The sequence below is a fragment of the Bombus terrestris genome, chromosome 9 (genome assembly GCF_910591885.1).
Source record: "Bombus terrestris chromosome 9, iyBomTerr1.2, whole genome shotgun sequence".
Taxonomy (NCBI): domain Eukaryota; kingdom Metazoa; phylum Arthropoda; class Insecta; order Hymenoptera; family Apidae; genus Bombus; species Bombus terrestris.
This window is the reverse complement of record NC_063277.1, coordinates 13,254,907-13,276,546: the sequence shown is the minus strand read 5'-3', so window position 1 is coordinate 13,276,546 and position 21,640 is coordinate 13,254,907. Positions and strand designations below refer to the sequence as shown.

Genomic DNA, 21,640 nt, shown 5'->3' with positions numbered 1-21,640 from the left:
CTTACATATAGCATATTATCTTGTAAGATACAAAATAACGAATAAGTAACTGGCGTTGTTCTACACTTATGGTAGGATTCATGAAGATATGTAAGAGAAAAAACAGCCCTAAGGAATAGATATGCTGTCGTCAGATTATGACGTACGTAATGCTGTTATGCGTAGTGAACTGTGTTTCTGGTATCGCAAAATCAAAACAGATGCATCTGGCTGTTAGCCAATAAATTATTGAGCGAGAGACATTTGAACGCTGATTCACAAAAGACGTAAGTACGTTCGAATTTCTGTGCACAGTATGTATGAGTAGAATTTTTTCGTTTATTTTAATTTAAAATTTAAAATGTGATATATCACGATAAGATTAAATAAGCAATAGGCTATTCGTTTTTGACGTTAACTCCTATTTAAGTAGTAAATAATTCGTGTATAAAATAAGATAAATAATTTAGGGAATTACGAAATACTTTTATTGAAATTTTACTTGTTTAACGTACAACTTTCCGCAAGGTTAGGCAACATGTACATATGTGCTTGTAACGAATATTTTATCCCGCGCATAAATATATGAGACGCAGTTTATTTCGGTATTAAAATACATTATTTTAACAAATTTATGTATTTAAATAATAAAAATGTGACGAGATATTCTTACTAAAAATATTAAATTCTTTTTAACTTCTGTTTGGTACTAAAAAATTGTTAATTATTTATTACGTAGTTTGCATGTTGTTTTTCTTTTCCTTTCTTTTTTTTTTTAATAGACAATGCCATGGATTGCTGTTATTCCAGCAGAGATGGAAGTTCTACGACTGAGAAAGAGCTTTCGAACATCTGTAGTCCAGAGATGTTCGATAGTGATGATGAAGATGATAAAAAAGATAATGAATCACTATCAAATGAAGTACCAATAGTAGCTAGTCCTAAAAAACCTTCCCAAGCTGATTTAGTTGCAAACTCTGATAACAATTTATTAGCCAAAATTAATAAACTCTTAAGTGGTGTACCGCCACCACCTAAACTTACAATTTGCAGAACAGATTGTTCAGAATTATTATTACGTATTTATGAAAATCAACACTTATTTTGGACACCGTGTGTGCTACCAGAAAAATGTATAAAACAAAATTTAAATAAGGAATCCCCAGAACAGCAAAAAGAAAATATTAGTACAAATAATTATCAGCGTACCAAAAGCACATCTAGAAATTTAAGTACTGCTTTTGATGCTTGTGATCCACAATATCAAAGTAATATTAGTAATAATGTAGATACAGTAGATTTAAAGAATACTTGCAGTGATAATTTTAGAATAAAGAAAGTAGTTCCTAATAATGAAAAAAGCATTATCAATGCTAGCGCAAGTGGAACGAAATTGTTAAATCCTGAGCAGCTACAAGTAACTGTAACTGAGAACAAAATAAAAGATGAGTCTTTCATTGCTGCACCAAAACTATCATTACTCTACTACACTGTCAATGAGAAAGAAGCTGTCACTTTGTCATGGCCTGAAGCATATCATCATAAATTTCATGGAATACAGTGAGTGCATTAATATGCTTTTTACTTAAGTTTATGGCATATAGTATTTATAGGAAAGTATTTAATACTAGTTTTGATTTTAGTTATAACAGAAATAAAGCAGTTGAAGAATTTGAAGGCCTTACATCAAAATTATGTAATAGATATATAGGTGCCGAAACTCAGTCTACATGTACTGTATGGTTTTCTAAACCAGCACCAGGAAGTGCCAAAAAACGAAATCATTTAGCTAAACACAATAATGGGCAAAGTCCAACAAAAAGATTAAGTCATTTGACGAGAAGACGAAAAATATTTTCTAGTGCGAATTTGCAAGGCCTGGCGCTTAACAATAAAAGACTTGTAGTATTAAATATTAAGTATGTATCAAACATGAAACATATTTCGGGAAAATTTTATTAATTTAAAATATAAAATTATTATTCTTTTTTTAATATAGAAAACCAACAATTAAAAAAGGCAAAAGTCCACGGGGTAAGAGTCCACGGGGTAAGAGTCCACGAGGTAAAAGTCCGAGGGGAACTCCCAGGAGTTCGACAAAGAAAAAAGTGGCTCGACGGCTCGTTTTAGATGGACCTAGTCCGTTAAAGTCCAAAATTGAAATGTCTAAACGCGCGCTATTTCAAAGTCCTCCTCCTGATCGAGCTGGTCCAAGCAAGTTGCTTACAACTGGGTCAAATCCTCAAAGCATTAAACGTGCACTATTTACACAAAACACAAAGGAGAATGATTCAGAGAGAAGTCAGAAGGCAGCTATTGAACCAGAATCAAGGAAGAGGAAAAGCGAAGAAGAATTGGAAGGACCACAATGCAAATGGATAAAAAGTTTATCTTTCGACGGCTCACACGAATTGCATAATACTACTATGCCTTCGTGGGAGAGACACTCATCTAGTGATATAATTGAAAAAAGCAAATCCTTGAATGAAGGAAAATGCGAGCTTAGTGACACTCATAGAAAGGTATCTTTTTCTAAGCATTTGAAACATGTTCAAACAATTGTTTTTTATTATATAATATAATGTAAATACGTATGTTTAGAAATTACTATGGGCGGTAGCGGAGGCTTTACGAGATAAGGGAATAGGTATGACTCATCCACAATTTAAACAGTATGCTACAAACTTAGCGCGAACCATTAAAAAACTTATGCCTGATCTCGAGAACAAGAATATCCCTCGCAAACCAGGGAGTACAAGTGATCGTATGTTAAAATTAGCAAAATATCACGTTTTGTTTGTAATTGATGCAAGAACAGCTGATTGACAATACTCATTGGTCTATAAAAAAAATTGACCTAACATTGCATAAAGTATATTATTTATCACAGAAATATCAATGATCAAACACTGGTGTTTGTATGTCGAGGTAGCATATGTATGAACAATGAATTTTATTTATCTGAATATAGTGAGATATTATATTGAAATGTATTATAACAAATCGCATAAAATATTAATGCGTGAACGTGTGACTGTTAGAACTATTTGTGGAATATTAAGATATTTTTTACTGCATAAACACAAACTGAGAGGTTGTTTTTAATATACCTATTTTTTTTATTAGCGATAAAATAGTATGTATATATATATATATTTCACAACTTATAAATAATTAATAAAAGGTGCTTCTCTGAAACAAAACATAATTTGCAATTAATAATTTTAGAAACAACGCATGTGTACATACATATCAATCATATCTAGCATATGGTTGTATCTAAAACGTTTAAGGGGGCGAGTAAAAAAATAAAGACTAATTGCATTGCATTCGCGATGCTTGTTCAATTTCCCGTTTTTTATTCCGCGTTTTGATGACCCACCCTTGCAATCACTTCATCCAGTATTTGCGTTAATTCCTTATTTTCTTTAGTTTTCTGTTCAACCAATTCGGCCAATGAATTGCTCTTTAGCTCCGCTTTCCGCACCAACGCATGAAGTTTTACTGTTTCATCTTCATGCTGTTTTCGTATAGCATCCAGTTGGAAATTAGCTCTAAAATATTTTAAAAATATATAACTTATTCCTTTCGTATCGAAATATTTCAACTTTTCTAAGTACTTACTTTTCAAGCTCGGTCTTAGCATGATTCTTCAATTGATCATATCGTGTTTCCAAACCTTTTATTGTTTCCATGTTTTCTTGAATACCCTCCTTCAATACTGCCTCATTACTTTTATACACGGATACGAATCCTTTGAGCTTCTCGTACTTTTGATGAACATCATTGAAAGCAGCTTCTGTGTTGCTTAAATGAACATTTGTAGCTTGTAATTCTTCTTGGAGTTTTGCTTTCTCTTGTTCGAAATTCGTACGATCTCTTTCTCTCTCTGTAAGCAGTCGACTAATCGATTTTTCATACTCTTCGACTACGACCCTGAAATTAATATTTCGCGATTATTTACATATCAATACAATATTATATAGGTATTTACATTAACAACACAGTATTATATAGGATAGGGTAGATAAAGTGTTACAAGCTGTTTTCTACAAACCATTGCAAATATCAACTTGAAATTTTCAGGCTTTAAATGATGCATAGGGGATAACATCTCAGGGTATAAGATGATATTGTGGGGGAGAGTGGAAAATACCTTACACTCTAGTAGAAAGATATCAAAGGAAATGTATTTTGCTTTGAAAATTATTTTTCAAATATGTCACCTGATTTAGCACCAGTTGACTTTTTTTATGGGGCTATGTAAAGGAGAAAATGATTGCAGCAGTGGCAACTATGAAAGAGGATATGAAAAAAAGAATTAACACTATAAATTCGTAACTTCAGAAATGTCAAACATTTAACAAAGCTATATTATCGCAAGAATAAACATGTGTTTGGGAGTGAATATACAACTGCTTGAATATCTAATAAAATAATTTTCAAAGCAGAATACATTCCTTGTATAAAATATTTTCTGCTATAATTCCTTAAGTATGTGAAATAAAAAAGCTTTAGATAAAAGTTATTAGGTTTGATAACATTCGTCAGAATATCGAAAAATTAATATGCCATTCCATTTAAAAAATATGGGGGTAGTAATCTTTTTGCCCTTGAGAAACTCTCCTCCTTAATTTATTACACGTAAAAATATCAACCCCTCTGCATCATTTAACACCTGAAAATCTCAAGTTGACATCTGCAATGACTTTGGAGAAGACAACTTGTAACACTTTATCTGCCCTACCTTGTGGAGATAACTTAGAATAACTTACGTCATTTGAGATTTACTTTTTATCTCCTGTGCCATTTGTGCTTGTAATTTGTTCATTTTTTCTTGAAAAGCATTCTTTTGCTTCTCTAATTCAGCTTCGTACTCTTTCTTTTGTTTCTCTAGTTCTTCTTCTAGCTGTAATACAGTTGTCCTTACTAATTCTAATTCCTTACTCATATTAATATCGGTAATAAGTGGAGTATCTGATTTTGATTCTTCTGTAGGCTGTTCCTATATAACATAGTTATAAATATATATATTCACCTAATAACAATATTAGTAAAGACACGAATTATGATAAATTACAACGTACTATGCTTGCCATTTTCTCTTGAAGTTCATCTGTTTTCTGCGTCATATTTGTACAAATAGGACTATAAAAAAGTAGCCTATCTATAGCTGCTATGGCAGGATTACGTTTAGGAGTATCAATATTCACTGGTATGCTTTCACTTCTGCCGTTTTGTTCTTCGTCTATGGATTGTACATTTCCATGAGGTAACATACTAGTATTTGCTACCAATGGATCAAATTTTACATACAAGGACTCGGTTCTCAAACGATTGACAGTTTTCGAATTGCCGTGATTTATCAAAAAATCGAAGCTCGTAGGATCTTGGAAGACTGTGATATAAAATGACTATTAATAACTGTTCATTGACATAAAAAAAATTTCCTGTAGAAAACACTCACTTTCTGATGTCGCGCTAATGAAACAATCGGTTTCTCTTGAGAATTCCAATGAAGATCTACAAATATCATTGGCAACCTGTTCAGCAGCAGATTGCAGTTCTTCGAAATTCGGCTGTTCGATGTTCAACGTAGTTAACGTGGTGCTCTGTCGTTGCGGTTTGAACTCCGTATACAGTTCCTCTTCCGGTACAGTCTCCGAAATCAAAGAAATATCCTCTAATGTAATAGTGGTATCTAATTTCTTGTCAGAACACTGTTCCTCTACATTCTCGTTTTCATTTTCTTTTATCGAATTTATTAGATTTGTCTTTATCAAATCATCTGTCTTTAACAAATCATCTGTCCTCAGCAAATCATCTGTGTTCTGCAAATCGTCTACTTTCTTGTCAAAAGATTTATCTGATTGACTGGTTTCTACCTCTTCTTTTCTAGGAGTAATGGTATTTGTGTTCAAAGTATCTTCTTTTAACGAAGGAAGTTCGAGGTTATTAACAACACTTTCTGTTATTACTGTGTTCTTAATCTCTTGACAAATATTCGTAGCAGAATTTTCTTGAACCTCAGGCGTTTTTAATCTCACCAAAGAAGTATCGTCTAGACAAGTCTGTTGTTTGTCATTTATAACATTTACATAATCCTTTACATCATTGTTAGAAAAATTCAATGAATTTGTCAAACTACTATTTATATCTCGTCTTTTATCTTGAATAGGACTTTTCACTGCGATTTGCGAAGATGAAATTACTGCTATGTTAGAATTATTCACAGGAGATAAAGACCTTGCCAGTTGATTTTCTACATTGTTCTCATCTTTTCGAGCATCGCTTTCGCCTAACTTCGCCGAATCTGTGCTGTTCAATAAAGAAGAAAACGTTGGTACACTAGGCAACGATGGCTCTTCTGCATATTCCGTGAACACAGACGTCGAATTACATACGGAATTTACAGTATATGGTATAAAATTGAGAGACAAAGAACCAACTTCGTCCGAGCTATTCTCTATCAAACTAGATTCCTTTTCACTAGGAACATCTGTGACTTCTTTATTAGGTGACAAACACACAGTCGAATTTAAGTTAGATTCTTCTATGCAACGTGGCAGTGAAATCTCATCAACGCTATTCACGGAGCTATTACTCGTCTGATGATCATCGTTACTTTCATTACCCTTATTAACAGAAGAGGATCTGCTTGTTATTCCCTCTAATCGTATAAAACTATTCCTCCTGTTTGAATCTGTAGTCGCTACGGGCAAAGGTTCCTTGATGCAAATGGTGCCTACGGTAGGTATTTCTTTAATTTCCTCTGTAGAATTAATCGGCGTTGAATTGTCATCGACAACTTGAACTATTTTCCGAGACTCAGTCAACGGAAACTCAGAGAGATCTTTGGTAATATCGACTGGTAGCTCGTCAGTGGCAGATGCGAATGTTTGATCCTGACTGAAGTCTTGAGAGTTTTGGAGAGTACTGTATGAATGATCGTCTTCCTCGCTATTTAAGTTTATCTCTGCACAACCGGCGATCAGGTCTCCTAAACCAGGTATATTCGAGTCCACGTATGAATCGTCCAAAACGTGGTTGGGGCTCTGAGGCACGGAATCTGCACAGATTCCACTACTGCTCTTTGTGCTTAAAGTACTGCTGAGACTCTGGAAACTGCTTGCCGAAGACAGACTTTCCGGAGCCGAGTAGGTGATCGATCCAACGTCGGCGAACTCACGAGCGAATCGAACCTTCACCTCATGCTCTGCACTTTTCGATGTAGAGTTGTCGCTACCACTCTATGAAACAGAAAGAAGATATTATTAAGCAACAGAACAGAAATGTTACATCAACTAGAATTTATTTTTTCAATTGCCATTTGTTTTGGCAAAAATGCAAGTACAATTTCAAATGAAAGACGAATCGATAATCGAGTATAGATTCTAAAAACAATCTCTTTTGCTATTAAAGATCAGCGAAAGCTGTTGACGGATTCAAGGACACCAATGAATTTCGATAACGACGCTGGGATTTTCCGAACCAACCCTGAATACATTCAATTCCAAGCTTACATTCGCGTTAATTAATGAGAAATTTTCCGCTGCAGCGTACGCTCGAACGAGTCTAAAAAAGCTATATCTGCCTCTACCAATTCACAGGCGCGAGAAGTTCCCGTTTAATTTGGCTTTCGACTAGTTAGACGCAAAATACCGGCGGCGTGGGCGATGGAGATGGCGATGGCGATGGCGATGGCGGCTGCAACGTCCTTGCCGGGATCGCAGCAGCTCGATGAAGCAATTTATTGATATATTCCATTTTCTCGCGTAACAAATGTAGAATAAAGATGCGTGTTCAACGAGCAATCGTAGTCCACTGGCAAAATTCGCATCAGCTGATCCCTCGAGGCGAGGCTCGCGGATTTCTTTCAGAAATTGCGCAACTTCTTCGTCGCTGAGACTAATTATAAAATATACCAACACGAAGAGAGGGAGATGGAGATTTTGTTTTGACCGATCTCGCGCCAGTCTTGTCCGTGAATCCATGCCAAGAACAGTTATGAGTGGACGGTGCTCGCGGCGAAAAAATACCTCGGTCCGTATCGCCTCGATCCTGCGATCGCGATTCGCGGTGAAAGATGGTGGCTGCCGAGACGTGGATACAACGGTGATCATATAAATTCAGGTCTAAATTTGAATCCAAGAGCGAGGATCTTCTGCGTGAAGTTTCTTACGATTCGATCATTTAAGAAGATGCATCGTTGGATTAAAAATTTCGGTGTTCCTCGCGATAGTGTTAGAACAAGTTATCCGAAGATACCGAATTGCCTAATGTCTGTCCGACGTCTAATTGCCTCTAATCTATTGACTGTCTAACAGCGTATGTATCTATTTCTTACACCTCGTTCAAGTTATTCGATTTACTTGAATTGCATAGCTTAGACGAGTTTTTAAGTGGTTCACTGAAACGTCTTACGTGTGGTAGGAAATTTCTCAAAAAATTGAAAATCCAACAAAACGAGTGATTTGGTTATTCGAGAGTTCGTGCTACTTGAACGCAATATTATTCGCGGATTTTTTCCTTTTTGTTAGAAAGTGGCGTTTTGAGAAGATTACCTTGAAGATGAAATTCCCCATGACTTCCCGAAGGGCCTCCACTTTCGGCTGTCACTGCTGGCCGATATGAGGCCATATTTACACGCGGGTTCACAGAACCCCACGTAGCGAACTTTCTTTCTTTCTCCCCGCCTATATATCCTCACCCCTGACACGTTTATTTCCGACGACACGGCGCATCTTTCGTTTATCATTTATCCTATTCGCGGTCTTGTGTATTTTTTCTTCGATTTCTTGTTTATAAGCGTCTTCCTTTCGTTCCACCCCTCTTGCCCCGAGAGAAGAAAGAAAGCTCACAGTGGAAAGGCTTATTTTCACCTTTTTACAGCGTCGAGCTAGTTTGATCGAAGATCGCAAAATCATTCGATTAAAAAGTTCGTATCAGATATACGCGTGTATTCGCCTGTATTCACCGACTTGGAAGAATTCGCTAATTTAACGATATCTTTCAGAGATATGGCCAACACTCGTCTTAATTATTAATGTGAAACTTCTCTCGATTCACTCTCTCGAGTTTACCCACTTTTTGCTCTAATAAAGTCGCCCAGGTTTTATCTGGAAATTTTCACCGTAAGCTCTAACCCGACCAACGAGAGAAAATCGAACGAACACGAATGATAAATTCGTCCTACTCGATTAAATCCACAAATCCAATTAGTAAGACTGATCCGATTTCTGCGTTTAATTAAGACATCAGTCTGTTGCGTCTTGCTTCTGATTTGATTAAGTACGTGAAAACATATCGCGTTAGAACGATGGACAAACATTTTACGGAGAACAGATGCATTTAGAAAGTAGAATATGTAAATCGGGCACTAATCTAACACGCTAACCATTATGGATTAGGTGTAGCTACTCTATAGCTCGTGTTATGCGCTTCTTCTTTCACAGAATACGTCATTAATTCCATGAATATTGATGATGCTTTTTTAGTGCGTCTTGGTTTCTGTGGAAATTACATAATTGTTTACATTGCATATGGATTACATTTCTTAATGCATCGTTATCTAATTGTAATAGCAACGGCTATGATAATAAGGTAAATAGTAATAAGATAATATAATATGTGTGGTAACGTTAATTAGTATAAATATGGATGTAATGATAGACCACGTAATTAATTCTAGATAACTGAAATATGGCAATAAACGATTAAAGGGCGCAGAAAAAAACCAATTGAAGGAACAAAGAATCATCGCCACGTCAATTAAGGAGAAATTGTGTTAAGAATAAATCAATCTCATTCATAGTTCGATTTAGAAAAAAAAAAAAAAAGAAAAGAATATGAAAATAATCTTGCTCGAAATTGAGAAATGATAAGTCATAACATGATAACCTGATAACCATGAATAACAACGTATAATATAATATTTGACGAAGACTGATATACGCAACGTGGTGATTATCGTTTAACGATTGATTACATCTTTGGATGTCGATCAAAATTCTTTGAAAATAAATTGACAAGATCAACGACTTGGCACAGAAAAATAAAATGCGACGCTAACAATTGAATTTGGGTCAGTTCACACCTCACACGCGAAACCTGTAAACCTTCGGAAGTATGTACGTACTTAATTTATCTTTAATCTTGAGAGGTTTGTAGCATTCTAGATATTTACTACATTGTTAACCAGCACAAACATGCTTCTGTTTATACGTACATCAGTTTACACAATTATTAATACCAAAACCAAAGAGTAATAAAAATAAGCAATTTGCAATTTTTTAATAATTCGAATAATTTCTTGCAAATTGCTTGTTTATAACGTAAACTTGTTTTCTCCCTCGCATTAGCTTTATATTTTTTCACGTATTTTTCATCTTCATTTCATGTTGGTAAAAATCGTGTACATTGCCATTATGTTATTGTTCAGTGTTATAAATTTTTGTTATCCAATTATGCCAATACCGGCACACGATGATTTCTACATAGGATAGCTGATGAACAATGTGCTAAAATCTGCCGTCTGTTCGGAACATGCCTTTCGTGTTCTTGCCAATGCGCCACAAGGAAGTTCGATTACGGATTCGCGGGAAATCGATTTAAAACGTATAGAAACATTCAAAGACGATGGTCGCGTGATATTTGCAGAAATACTGAAACGTAGAAACGTCATTCTGATAAGCGTGGAAGCATTCTGAGACGTACTTTCTTAACGATGTACACGATGTTATTTATACACGGTGATCCAACAATAACCAATAACCACGCTTATTATTATAGACATGAAAAAAGATCGATATTCGTCTCTTTTTTTTTCTCGCTTTAATAAAAGAGATGAGAGCAGGTGACAAACAATTTCGTTTCTTGTGAATCATTCTGTACGTGAAACAACGTAATTTACAATCTTCACACTCGAATGCATCAAGATTGCCGGCAGCAATTACTCGATTTCCTAACCGTATGAAATGATGAGGACATTTTCATGAACCGTGGCAAACTGTCAATTATTATTGTACTGTAAGCGCTTTTACTCGTTAAACCTACGGTATAAAGTGAACGTGTTTGCTCGAGCTCACCGTACACGAAGCGTTCAAGCGAGTGAACCGATGCAATCACAATATCACAGGCAATTCCATTCGAAACTCGAGAGGCTCGTGCTCTCCTTATTCGGCGTATTCTTGACATCATCGAGACAACACATAGATACTATCGCTATGACTCATTCCCATCTGGACGCGATGACAGAGAAAACCAGAGACATTTCTCTTCTGAGGGGTGTGTCTCTTTTTCTCTCTCTCATCCCTCTATCATCGTTCCATTCTTTCGAGTGCCGTCTTCGACATTGATTTCGATTTACAAGAAAACAGAACACAGTCTTTTGCTCGATAAACTCTGTCCAATAACATTCGATAGAAAACGGCGTGAAAAGTAAGAAACGTGAAACTAGGTCTAAGACAACGTATTGCCTTCTTGCGGTCTGCTCGTCTACATCGGAAGGATTCGCCGGAAGACACTCACCGGACCTGACGATCAACGGAGGATACCTCTGGTCGAAATTCTAATATTAGCGCAGCGCATTCTCCAGTCGATACTCTAGACTCTAGACATCCACCACTACCACTGATCTCCTCGCGATGGCACGCGACACCATATCTGTAAGCGTGTGTACGTGTGAACGCACTACCACGAGCACGCGACGACAGAACACGATGATGCAAAATCTAAGCGGCTCACCTTTCGAAAGATACGCGATTCTGACAATCTGTTGGAAACGTTTACGGCTAGAGCACGTTCGGTATGGAATGAACCGTTTCTAGGTCGTAAAGGATGATCAACGATGTGAGAGTCATCGCCACTGTCTTGCCACGATGATACGCGTAACTAACACTTGCTACTTGTAGGCCGCTGTCGTAACGTCGAACCGCGCACACGCCGCACGGGCATTATGCTACAAAGATCACCAACTATGGAAGTGGTGGGACACGATTCCATGGCACTGAATGGTGCGACGGCGTGGCGCTATCTGGAGTGACGTATGAATACTCGTTAATCGAATTGCTCAATTGCTGAGTAGGTAAAAAGAGAGTAAGTTATCGATAGATTGAATTAATAAACGATTTCGCGTAGTGACGCACCCTTTGAATTACTTTGAACATTATGCTCAAGATTTTTTTTCGACTCGTTCAAAATGTATTAAGACTCGAGGTTTACAACTGGTCGAGACTTTCAATAATTTGAAGTCTCGAATCATGTTCGAAATGATTGAAATTTTCAAAGAATTTAAAAAATTTCGAGTCACTCCAAAATGAAGAATCAAACCGTTATCAGACACGTGACTGTCAAACGAAACGGAGAAAGAAAAATGATACAGAGACTGAATAATATAAAATATCTTTGTTTTTGTGGCATATTACTAAAAGCTGGAAGTACTTCCTTAGAGTTGCAATTTCTGTTTGAACGTGTGTACCTTATGATGTATGAATGGTAACCATATTTTTAATCTTAACTGTATTTTAATCGGCACTTTCTCCTGGGTAGAAATAACTACGTATTAAGTCTGATTTGAATGCGAACGAAATCTTTGTGTATACTGAATAAAATTGGGAAATAGGGAAATATCAAAAGTTCCATATTGGCAGAATTGAAACATGGGGAAGCTACATAAATAAAATCCTAATATACATTACAATAAGTATAGCGAAATCCATGTTTCCTTAGGTAAAAATATAACCAGAGGTACAATACATTTTTATAATAATCTAAAGAACCGGTTTCATCTTTGTAGTACTGATCGTGTGAATAAACCAGTTTGTTTCATGTACAAGAAAGAACATACTATAAGAATGTCAAGGTGCGTCTCAACTGGTATTCGTAAACAATTCGCAAATAGTATACGATTTGTTCTGTTGTCTAGAAGTTGTCTATCTCGTACTATTACTGTTCCTGATCTATTCGCAGAAGTACACATTTCCGATGATTCATAATGTATAAACATAAGTTAATAATCTTTACATATTTATAATTTTCTATAAATTTTAGTTAATCTTATTGTTTAAAATTTTTTATCTTTAATGACTAGCGATTGCGCAACCAAAGAATTGGTATAAATTAATTGTAATAAAGTATTTAAATAAATTTTCAGGAACTATTCGTGAATGTGTTGCGAAAAGTGTTCACTAACGGTTTATGAACATTTTGCGAACATTGTTTGCTAACATTCACATACAATTTATCAATGAATAAGCATCTCTATATTAGTAACGTAATATGAAAACATTAACTGTACTTTCCTTAATTAATCATTCAGCGCACATGACAGATATTATGATATCTTTAAGCCAAGTAATATACAGTTATATATAAGCCAGATATGTTCAAAATATTTGATATATGTATATACAAAATAATTGTACAAATTATGTGCGAGTATCTTTTTTACGCACTGAAGAAAGATATTCCTACGCGGGAAGCAAAACTTATTTTCGTTTCAAGGTGCTCCTGGAGATTCAGGGTTTATTTATAGGGGACCTCTGGCACAACTGTTTGCAATAAAAACAGAGAGGAAAGATGACCGGGTTAAAAAAGGACATGATAAAACGATAAGAACGCGGGATATGCCAACTTAAAGTTCATTGTCATGCGCGTTGCAGGCGCGTTATCATTCGCAAAAAGAGTATATAAATACCTTGCGGCGAGAAGGTTGCACAGGCGGCGAATTATGAAGAGATGCAGTGATTTCTCGAAGCACAACTCGAGTTCCTTCGCGAACAGAACCACTCATATTCCTTGGACTTGACATCCTAATGATATTTTCACAATTTTGATTACAAATTCGATGATAATTTCATTAAATACATTCGTCGTTGCACCTTTAACGACTGCAAACACGACACGAAATTAAATTCAATTGTGAAACGTTTTGTACACAAATCAAAGGACACTAATAATTGAATGTTAGCATTCCCACTGCATGTTACTCGACGTTATCAGTAAAAGACGCGGCTTCTTTCAAGCATATATTTGTTTTAAATGTAAAATTTATAGCACCTGAGTTTAGTATAATATTAAAATAAATAAACGACTTTGTTTCGTAGAAATTTCTCGTACACGTTCCTCGATATCGCCTTCGGTACAACGTTTAGCACGCAACCGCTTTCTTAACGGCCGTCTAGCATTTGACAACTTGAATATGAACGTAACAACCAATCACGATGCATTATTGCGTTTCTAGAAAGAACACTGTGGCGCTACGTTACTATTTTTTACTGTCGATAATATCGATTCCGACATTCATCCTCGTAAGTTGAATTCTTTATAAAATTATATATGTATATCATAATGAATTATTTTTTATTCTGATTGGATTTTATCTTCTTTGGAGAAAAGATTGATAAAAGATTAATGATCAGATTTACAAGTATTTATTGTCAAATTTTTCATACAAATGTATATAAACGGCCGCACTTTATTACAAGGCAGTGTAAATTCATCACGAAATTTTTTAAATCTTATTTTGATAATTAATAGTCTTGTATCGTCATCCGTGCATTCATGCTTACGCACTCTCTCTCTCTCTCTCTCTCTCTCTCTCTCTCTCTCTCTCTCTCTCTCTCTCTCACTCTCTCTCCCTTTTTTTTTTATTATTAGTACTTCACAGTGTACATATACATAAAAATACATTCACCCGGCTTGATAACGCATTGTTATAATACGTTGCGTTAAAATAAAGCATGATATATAAAAGAATACTATTCACAATATTTAGCTCAGTACTAATAAAAACAATTGTTTTTAAGGACACTTTTCGCAGGCACTAATGTTGTCTAAAGATTTATGGAAATGATTGTTATTTTTAATTCTGCCTGTATTAATATAATGTATTATCAAGATTCACTGCATGGATATAATCACAGAAGATAGCCATAGGCTTATATGTAAGTTTACATTCCTCTACGTAAGGCACTTCTTCTAAACGTTTACAATAAAACAAATATATAATATTAAATAAATTCAGTATCACTATGGACACTACTACACAAAATGGTTAACACCTTGTACTGTAAGACTTACTATTACATGATAAATATCATTGTTCCAAGACAACGTACTTCAATGGGGAGCACCGTATTATTTACGATAATAGTACAGTATATACTGTAATTATCGTGCTCTTGTACAATCCCATATTTACTAGCACATTGTGCAACTTTACAAAAGGCAAAACTGTTCAAAGCAGTTAATATTTTCTGACAGATACATACATTAAAATCATTCACCAGCAGTTAGTAAATGAAATGCTGAATCAAAGACTATCAAGTATTTATAAATATTTAATTACGTATACGGATGTAACTGTGGTGGAGGACGCGACGGTGTAGTAGAATTTTTTTGACTACTAGATGGTGGAGTTAAAAGACCACTTTCATTTGGACTTTGTCTACCAGGTTCAGCATTAGAGTCAGATTCATTTGTATCAGTAGAAGGTATTTCATGTACTAATCGTTGCTGCGCCCTTTCTAGCATGTTCAAATCTACGACATGAGTTTGTATGCGATGTGATTCGTCCATTACAATATTAGGCACTGTTGCCTTAAGTCCAGATCCAGAATGAGACTCCACAGGTGTTATTGTAGACCTTAAAAGACACTGAGAGTGTTCTTCAGCAGCTGTCATTGCAAAGGGCGTAAGCCATTTGACACAGGGTGCAAGCTGTTCCCATGGAATGCGTGATACTCTTAAAGCACATTCCCTTCCTTGTGTATGATAAATAGCTGCTGCAGCTATGTGACTATAAGGAAACTTCAAACTTCCTTCATCCAATGTAGCTAAATCTAATAGTTGAGCCGCCTGAGAATATTGTAAACCTCCATATTGTGGGTAAATAAATGCATTTGGTCTTGACCAATCGCCTGATTCAATTTGCATATAGATATTAAGCCAGCCAGGAGCAGTGACTGGGGATAAGTTCCACCCAAGGCCTTTTAAAATCACTAATTCTTTTCCTAAAATTTCTTCCTCTGTGCAGGCTCCATCAGTAACATATGCAAACTCTGCTATTTTGGGTGGATATATTTCTTCAACCTATAAAAAGATTATCAATTATTCATTTAAAACTAATAAATCGATAAGTAAAAAAGAAAGAAAAACAAATACATATACAAACCTTGGCAGCTATGAAAAGGCATGTAATGCCTATTAATTGCAATTGATTTTTGGGTACATTTTGATGAATGGACAAATATCTGTCTATATAATCCATTGCAAGATAATAAGTCTCTCTATGTAGCTTGTATACTTCACAAACTTCAATCAACCAATCTAACAAAATTGCTCGCATTCTTGGTTGTAATGTTGGATGCCTTTGGAACATTTGTGGATTTCTTTGAGTAATAGTCTTTTGATCTCCCAAACACATAAGAGACCAAACTTGAGAACCATCAGCCCATGGAAATGATGGTAATGGGCTAGGTCTATTTGATGTATTATTAGAAGATGATGGTGTTAAAAAGCATGTTGCAGTTCTTAATTCAGACCATGTGGCTGGCTCTTGTTGCTCTTTCAATGGAGATACTTGATGTGGTGTGCATGAATTTTCTAAAGAATGTACTGTATGACATGATTCTGTGTATGACACATGTGATAGAGTTGGTATTTTACTAGGCGGATATACATTTTCTGAATCTTCAGAAATTTCTGTTGCCCGTCTTTTACGTTTTGAAGTTTGTGTTATTACTTTTCCTCCTTGTAAATAAGTCTGTGATTTTTTCCCATGTAAACTGAATAAGGAAAGAGAATGATTTGCTATTGAGATTATTGCAGCAATATCAAATTATATTAAATAAGCTTAATGTCTTTGTAAAGTAGATAAAAATATTTTTAGAAGGTAACAGAGAATTACGTCCTAATTAACGTCTAACATTTTTTTGAAGTTAAATATATTCCATAGAAATATTACAATTTAATAAGGTCATTTAGGAAGTATTCATGAATCTATAGAATAAAAATCCAAGCATATATTATTCATATAATATTGTTACAGCTTTTAAAAAGTAGATACTGATTAAAGAAGGTTATACATGCATATTTCTCAAATTTTTTTAAATCAGAAAGCGCAGGAAATTGTATAGATCAGTCTAATTTATATCAAACAAATTCTAAATGCTTCTAACTAAATACAGAAAGAATTGTATGAAATTTTAAGACCAAATGGAAACTCGTTCGCTCACCTCGTCTGTGGCATTTTGCTTCGGAATTGTCGACGTGTTCAAAAAATATTTCGGACGGGAACGGACCTTTTTAATGTGGATATAAATTAGCCGGTATTTTAATTTAACGTCCGCTCAATTATTACAGTATACGCTCCGTAATTTAGCCAGAAAAATGCCAAAAAGTAAAAGAGCGCGCAAAGCTTACACGCACCCGATCGCCATAATGCACGTATACTTGGCTGCGTTTGATTCAATATTTTGTGTCATAAATTTTCATTTATAAAATGTTTCTTAGCACGAAAATTTATTAAAGTCTCTTCTGATACAGTTTCAAGCTTCGAGATATCACAGAATAGTAATTCTTCAAAAAAATACGGGACGTGGAACTCGAAGCGCGGGAGACCAGCGCGCGAAACGATGACCAACCCCTGCTTGCAATATGCCACTGTCACGCCCTCTATATGTATAACATAACCTCAAAGGGGGGAAAAAAATCCCAAATTTTCAGTAAACACTTTCTTTGAAGTCCTATCGTTTAATTTCAGTTCATAAACACTATTAATTTCATGTACGTGCGTTGTATTTAAGGACTATACGAACGCAGTGCAACGTTGGCGTCCTCTGACAGACGCCCTGTTCTTGTCACGCTTTTACAAGGTAAAATGTTGTATAAGTTTGTAAAAAAACACTGTTCGTTAACCAGGAGAACTATGTTTTACTCAAACAACGCGATACAGTCGTTTGAAAACATTAAATATTGTATACAAGCGATGCATAAATCCAAGGAGTCACAGCACCCACGCGATCTGCGAATCTGTTTCCCGCTCGATTTCACCACAACTTTTTCGAAGAATATGAGAAAATATTATCATACTTGAACACACTGTATGCAATTCAACTAAAACAGGTACATAATCGTGCAAAACCGAGTATATACATATAAAATAACACTTTTAATTCACGAACTGAAGTTTACGTGTTGCTTTCGCGGGAACGCCAAACCTGTGGTCACCGGTCGTGTATTTGAGGCGCTGCTGTGCAATAGTATACGCGATTCCTATTGGTCGCAACGAAGAGCACAGCTGGCGCTCAGCTGATCTGTGTACACACACAAATGTGTACTAATGCACGCATATACTTACGCCTTGACCACGCGGGAAATATACGCGCGTAAATTGCTTTCCCTCTAAGGAGAAGTCATGAATCATAGAAATATGAATAAAAGATATTTTGCCACGTATCACTTTTCTGTAGACATTATAAATCAATAATTTCGATATATATCTTTACATATTCCACTTAATTGAATTTAAAATGTTTAATTTACATTTTGATGCGAAACAAATTTTTTATTATAATAACATATCTATGAATTGACGCACACTATTAATATCAATGTGTGTGTCTAATTGTCTATTTGAATGTAATAATATGATCGCAGATATAACACAGAAGATAGAGCATAGATCTAACATTGTATAAAATTTTGTATAACTGAAATACCGATCTCGCAAAAAATTAGCTGTTTTGCGCCATCTACGATTTAGAATAGTTATATCTGAGATTATATTCAGCCACAAACGAAATACAGAATAGATCTATCATCCAATGGATTTTTTGTCTTACATGTCTGGGACTTCAAGGCCTCTTTACCATGTTGGTCATTTCCAACATTACTAATTCAACACAGAGTAAGATTGCAACTTTACTAGCGGTTGATAACCTTTTTCCAGTTGCTCATCTATCCTATTTCTCTCTAAAATTGAAAATAAAATTTCTGTCTAAAAGGAAGAAAATATTCTAATGATATGATATTAATTGTAGAACATTGATTAAATTATTAGTCTATTTCTAATTAGTCTAAGTATGTAGTATTCAGTTTCCCGTATCTCTTCTGTATTTATGATCATACTTAATTTTAATTCTAGTCATTATTAGTCCCGTTATTTTGTTTCTGTTGAATTGAAAATGATCCAGAAATAATAAGTGTGATAGAATGATAAATATGATTATTACTTTTTGACTGGTTCTTTTTTATCAACTGAGTATTATAATTTCTAGTAACAACAGCAACTAATGTATGGCGCTCTATTTGCATGTGTAATCTTACGGATCAGTGAGTTATCTACTTTATTTAAACATTTTCATTGTCGTATTTATATTTTTATATATTTTTCATTAATTTTATGATATATGAAGGAATAATTAAAATATATTTTATACTACAATTAAACGTAACAAATCTATATTTTTAATTTTTTAATCATTCAATAATAAGTATTTTTAAATATTTCAATTTATTACAATTCTAAATAGCTATAGTTTTGTAGTGTTCTCGAAATAAGGTAGAATTAATATCAAATTTATGTATATTTAAAATAATATTTTATTATTGGCCATATGTTTTCTCTCTCCCTCTTTTTTCCGCTATCTCTCTCTTTTCTATTGATATATTAATATATAACATTGAAAGTGTACATTTGGGCATGGGTTCCTTGTTCATAGAATCCGACACTGCGCTTGGTAGAGAATGTTGATAATCAGTTGGCAATCCTCCGTGATAGTGTCATCGTACCATGGGGTACTTGACCGAGGTAGACAGCCCTGGTTTTCTGGAAATCGTCAGTGGTCCGGTGCCATTAAACACGTTATATGTGTATTGCAATTTGATCCCGTAGCGCTGGGTCAGAAAGTAAGTTATACGAATTCCTGGGCATTCGGGTCTCTGCAGGTGGGTCACCAGGGTTTCTTTTTATATTCGGTCTCTCCGGTGTCGTAGCAATTCCTTCTCCATTTCGTCGTTTGTATAACATCCAAGACCTGTCATACTGAACGTTTCAGAAAGATAATCTTTGCTAATCTTGTTTCGCTAACTTTAGTTACGTATGTAACTAAAATTTCTTTACTTCATCTGTTCGTTTCTTTCGTTTTATGATCGACTAGTCTTCAATCTCAATATCGAGACAAAAATTTCATTTATATTTCGCCAACAACTACTTTTTTTTAATCTGAAGTTTTTTTTATTATGTAGTTTATTCAATCAAAGAATTATAATTATTACTTTTATAGGACGTAAATGTACGTGAGCTTTTAAAAGGTGATGCAGGGCATAATGCCAGTTAAAACAAAATCTCGTGTTCCTGAAAATATGGGTATCACAGGTGGTTTGGTAGATGCCAGAGATAAGCAAGTGTTAAAGGAAGCAGTAGAAGCAGTTGTTAACAGCTTTGCTAAGCATACTCAAGGCTACGGAAGAGGTATTACTATTTTTTTCTTTTTATTCAATATTAAATTTGTTATATATTATTTCATTTTTTCTTATAGTAAATGTGGTAGAAGCTTTGCAAGAGTTTTGGCAGATGAAACAAAGTAGAGGAACAGAGCTAAGAAACGGAGCATTAGTTATTTATGAATCTGTACCTGGTACCAGTCCACCTTATGTATGTTATGTTACTCTCCCTGGCGGATCTTGCTTTGGTAGTTTTCAAAATTGCCCCACTAAAGCTGAAGCTCGTAGATCAGCAGCAAAAATTGCTTTAATGAATTCTGTTTTCAATGAACATCCAGCACGTAAGATAACAGATGATTTCATAGAGAAAGCTGTTGCAGAAGCAAGAGCTAGCTTTGCTAAGCCCTCTGCATCTTCCAACAGTGTTGGCAATCAAACACAGGTATGCTCTTAATTTTATTCTTTGAGTATATTTATTATTCATGGGAACTATATTAAATGAACTGTTTAATTTTTAGGGGAATGGAGATGAGAAAGAAGATCCAAATACAGGTATAGGTGCATTTCGTTTTATGTTGGAATGCAACCGTGGGAGAACAATGTTAGAATTTCAAGAATTAATGACGGTCTTCCAATTACTTCATTGGAATGGGTCTTTGAAAGCAATGAGAGAAAGGCAATGTAGCAGACAAGAAGTAGTTGCTCATTACAGTCACCGAGCTTTAGATGATGATATGCGTAGTCAAATGGCGCTAGATTGGGTAGCAAGAGAACATGAAAGCGGCGGCGGCGTTGTTGCTATGGAGTTGGCATTAGCTGAAAGAGAACTTGAAGCAGCACGTTTAGCTGGAAGAGAACTTAGATTTCCTAAAGAAAAAAAGGATATATTAATGCTTGCACATGCTCAAGTATGCCCTCAGTGATTTTTACAAAGTGATCGTGCAATTTACATGCAAAAAAAAGATACGACACTGGTTTTGCAAAAGCTGGTATTAGGGGAATATTTTTAATGACATACAATGTCACTATATTGTGAAGTGCTTTATTGTTGTCTAGCATTGAGACACGTAATCAATTCCGTCCTTTTTATGAAGTATTTTTGGTGATAATAGAACATTAATGGAATTATAAACTTAATGTATTTTTAAGAATACTTTAAATGCGTGACTGCTATTTTAAACTGCGATAAAAAAATACTTGCTGGACAAACCAT

The 21,640-nt window shown here is 35.0% G+C and overlaps 4 protein-coding genes and 1 long non-coding RNA gene across 12 annotated transcripts; 3 read left to right on the top strand and 2 right to left on the bottom strand.

Moving 5' to 3' along the window:
* The first annotated feature begins 5 nt into the window (after positions 1 to 5).
* On the top strand, positions 6 to 3,326 carry LOC100645759. Of its 4 annotated transcripts, none has more exons than XM_012311968.3 (5): positions 6 to 266; positions 762 to 1,539; positions 1,623 to 1,898; positions 1,979 to 2,501; positions 2,581 to 3,326. In XM_012311968.3, exons 2-5 carry the CDS (start codon positions 770 to 772, stop codon positions 2,803 to 2,805), a joined length of 1,794 nt encoding a protein of 597 aa, XP_012167358.2. In that variant the 5' UTR covers positions 6 to 266; positions 762 to 769; the 3' UTR covers positions 2,806 to 3,326. The 4 variants fall into 4 exon arrangements, with proteins under 4 accessions (XP_012167358.2, XP_012167360.2, XP_012167361.2 ...); XM_012311970.3 differs by having other exon boundaries at positions 6 to 270; XM_012311971.3 differs by having other exon boundaries at positions 7 to 266; positions 793 to 1,539.
* Positions 2,916 to 14,131, bottom strand: LOC100644685 (centrosomal protein of 290 kDa). Of its 3 annotated transcripts, none has more exons than XM_012311973.3 (6): positions 13,676 to 14,131; positions 5,447 to 7,229; positions 5,067 to 5,377; positions 4,755 to 4,984; positions 3,604 to 3,915; positions 2,916 to 3,533 (listed from the first exon to the last, which is right to left on the bottom strand). In XM_012311973.3, exons 1-6 carry the CDS (start codon positions 13,787 to 13,789, stop codon positions 3,338 to 3,340), a joined length of 2,946 nt encoding a protein of 981 aa, XP_012167363.2. In that variant the 5' UTR covers positions 13,790 to 14,131; the 3' UTR covers positions 2,916 to 3,337. The 3 variants fall into 3 exon arrangements, with proteins under 3 accessions (XP_012167363.2, XP_020720330.2, XP_012167364.2); XM_020864671.2 differs by lacking the exon at positions 13,676 to 14,131 and adding an exon at positions 8,544 to 8,681; XM_012311974.3 differs by lacking the exon at positions 13,676 to 14,131 and adding an exon at positions 7,642 to 7,889.
* Positions 8,166 to 12,600, top strand: LOC105666066. 2 transcript variants are annotated; one of them, XR_001098981.3, is made up of 3 exons: positions 8,166 to 8,307; positions 8,520 to 9,582; positions 9,671 to 10,058. It is a non-coding gene; the product is annotated as an uncharacterized LOC105666066 (long non-coding RNA). The 2 variants fall into 2 exon arrangements; XR_007225089.1 differs by lacking the exon at positions 8,166 to 8,307 and adding an exon at positions 11,892 to 12,600 and having other exon boundaries at positions 8,911 to 9,582; positions 9,671 to 11,829.
* Positions 14,132 to 14,395: 264 nt separating the features above from the next.
* On the bottom strand, positions 14,396 to 18,226 carry LOC100643771 (G1/S-specific cyclin-E1). The gene is made up of 3 exons (XM_003397723.4): positions 17,217 to 18,226; positions 16,154 to 16,766; positions 14,396 to 16,071 (listed from the first exon to the last, which is right to left on the bottom strand). The coding sequence occupies exons 1-3, from the start codon at positions 17,228 to 17,230 to the stop codon at positions 15,325 to 15,327; spliced, it is 1,374 nt and encodes a 457-aa protein (XP_003397771.1). The 5' UTR covers positions 17,231 to 18,226; the 3' UTR covers positions 14,396 to 15,324.
* A 1,507-nt stretch (positions 18,227 to 19,733) lies between these two features.
* Positions 19,734 to 21,372, top strand: LOC100643288 (protein limb expression 1 homolog). 2 transcript variants are annotated; one of them, XM_048408332.1, is made up of 4 exons: positions 19,734 to 19,890; positions 20,268 to 20,455; positions 20,523 to 20,869; positions 20,946 to 21,372. In XM_048408332.1, exons 2-4 carry the CDS (start codon positions 20,299 to 20,301, stop codon positions 21,348 to 21,350), a joined length of 909 nt encoding a protein of 302 aa, XP_048264289.1. In that variant the 5' UTR covers positions 19,734 to 19,890; positions 20,268 to 20,298; the 3' UTR covers positions 21,351 to 21,372. The 2 variants fall into 2 exon arrangements, with proteins under 2 accessions (XP_048264289.1, XP_012167356.2); XM_012311966.3 differs by having other exon boundaries at positions 19,748 to 19,929.
* The last annotated feature ends 268 nt before the right edge of the window (positions 21,373 to 21,640 follow it).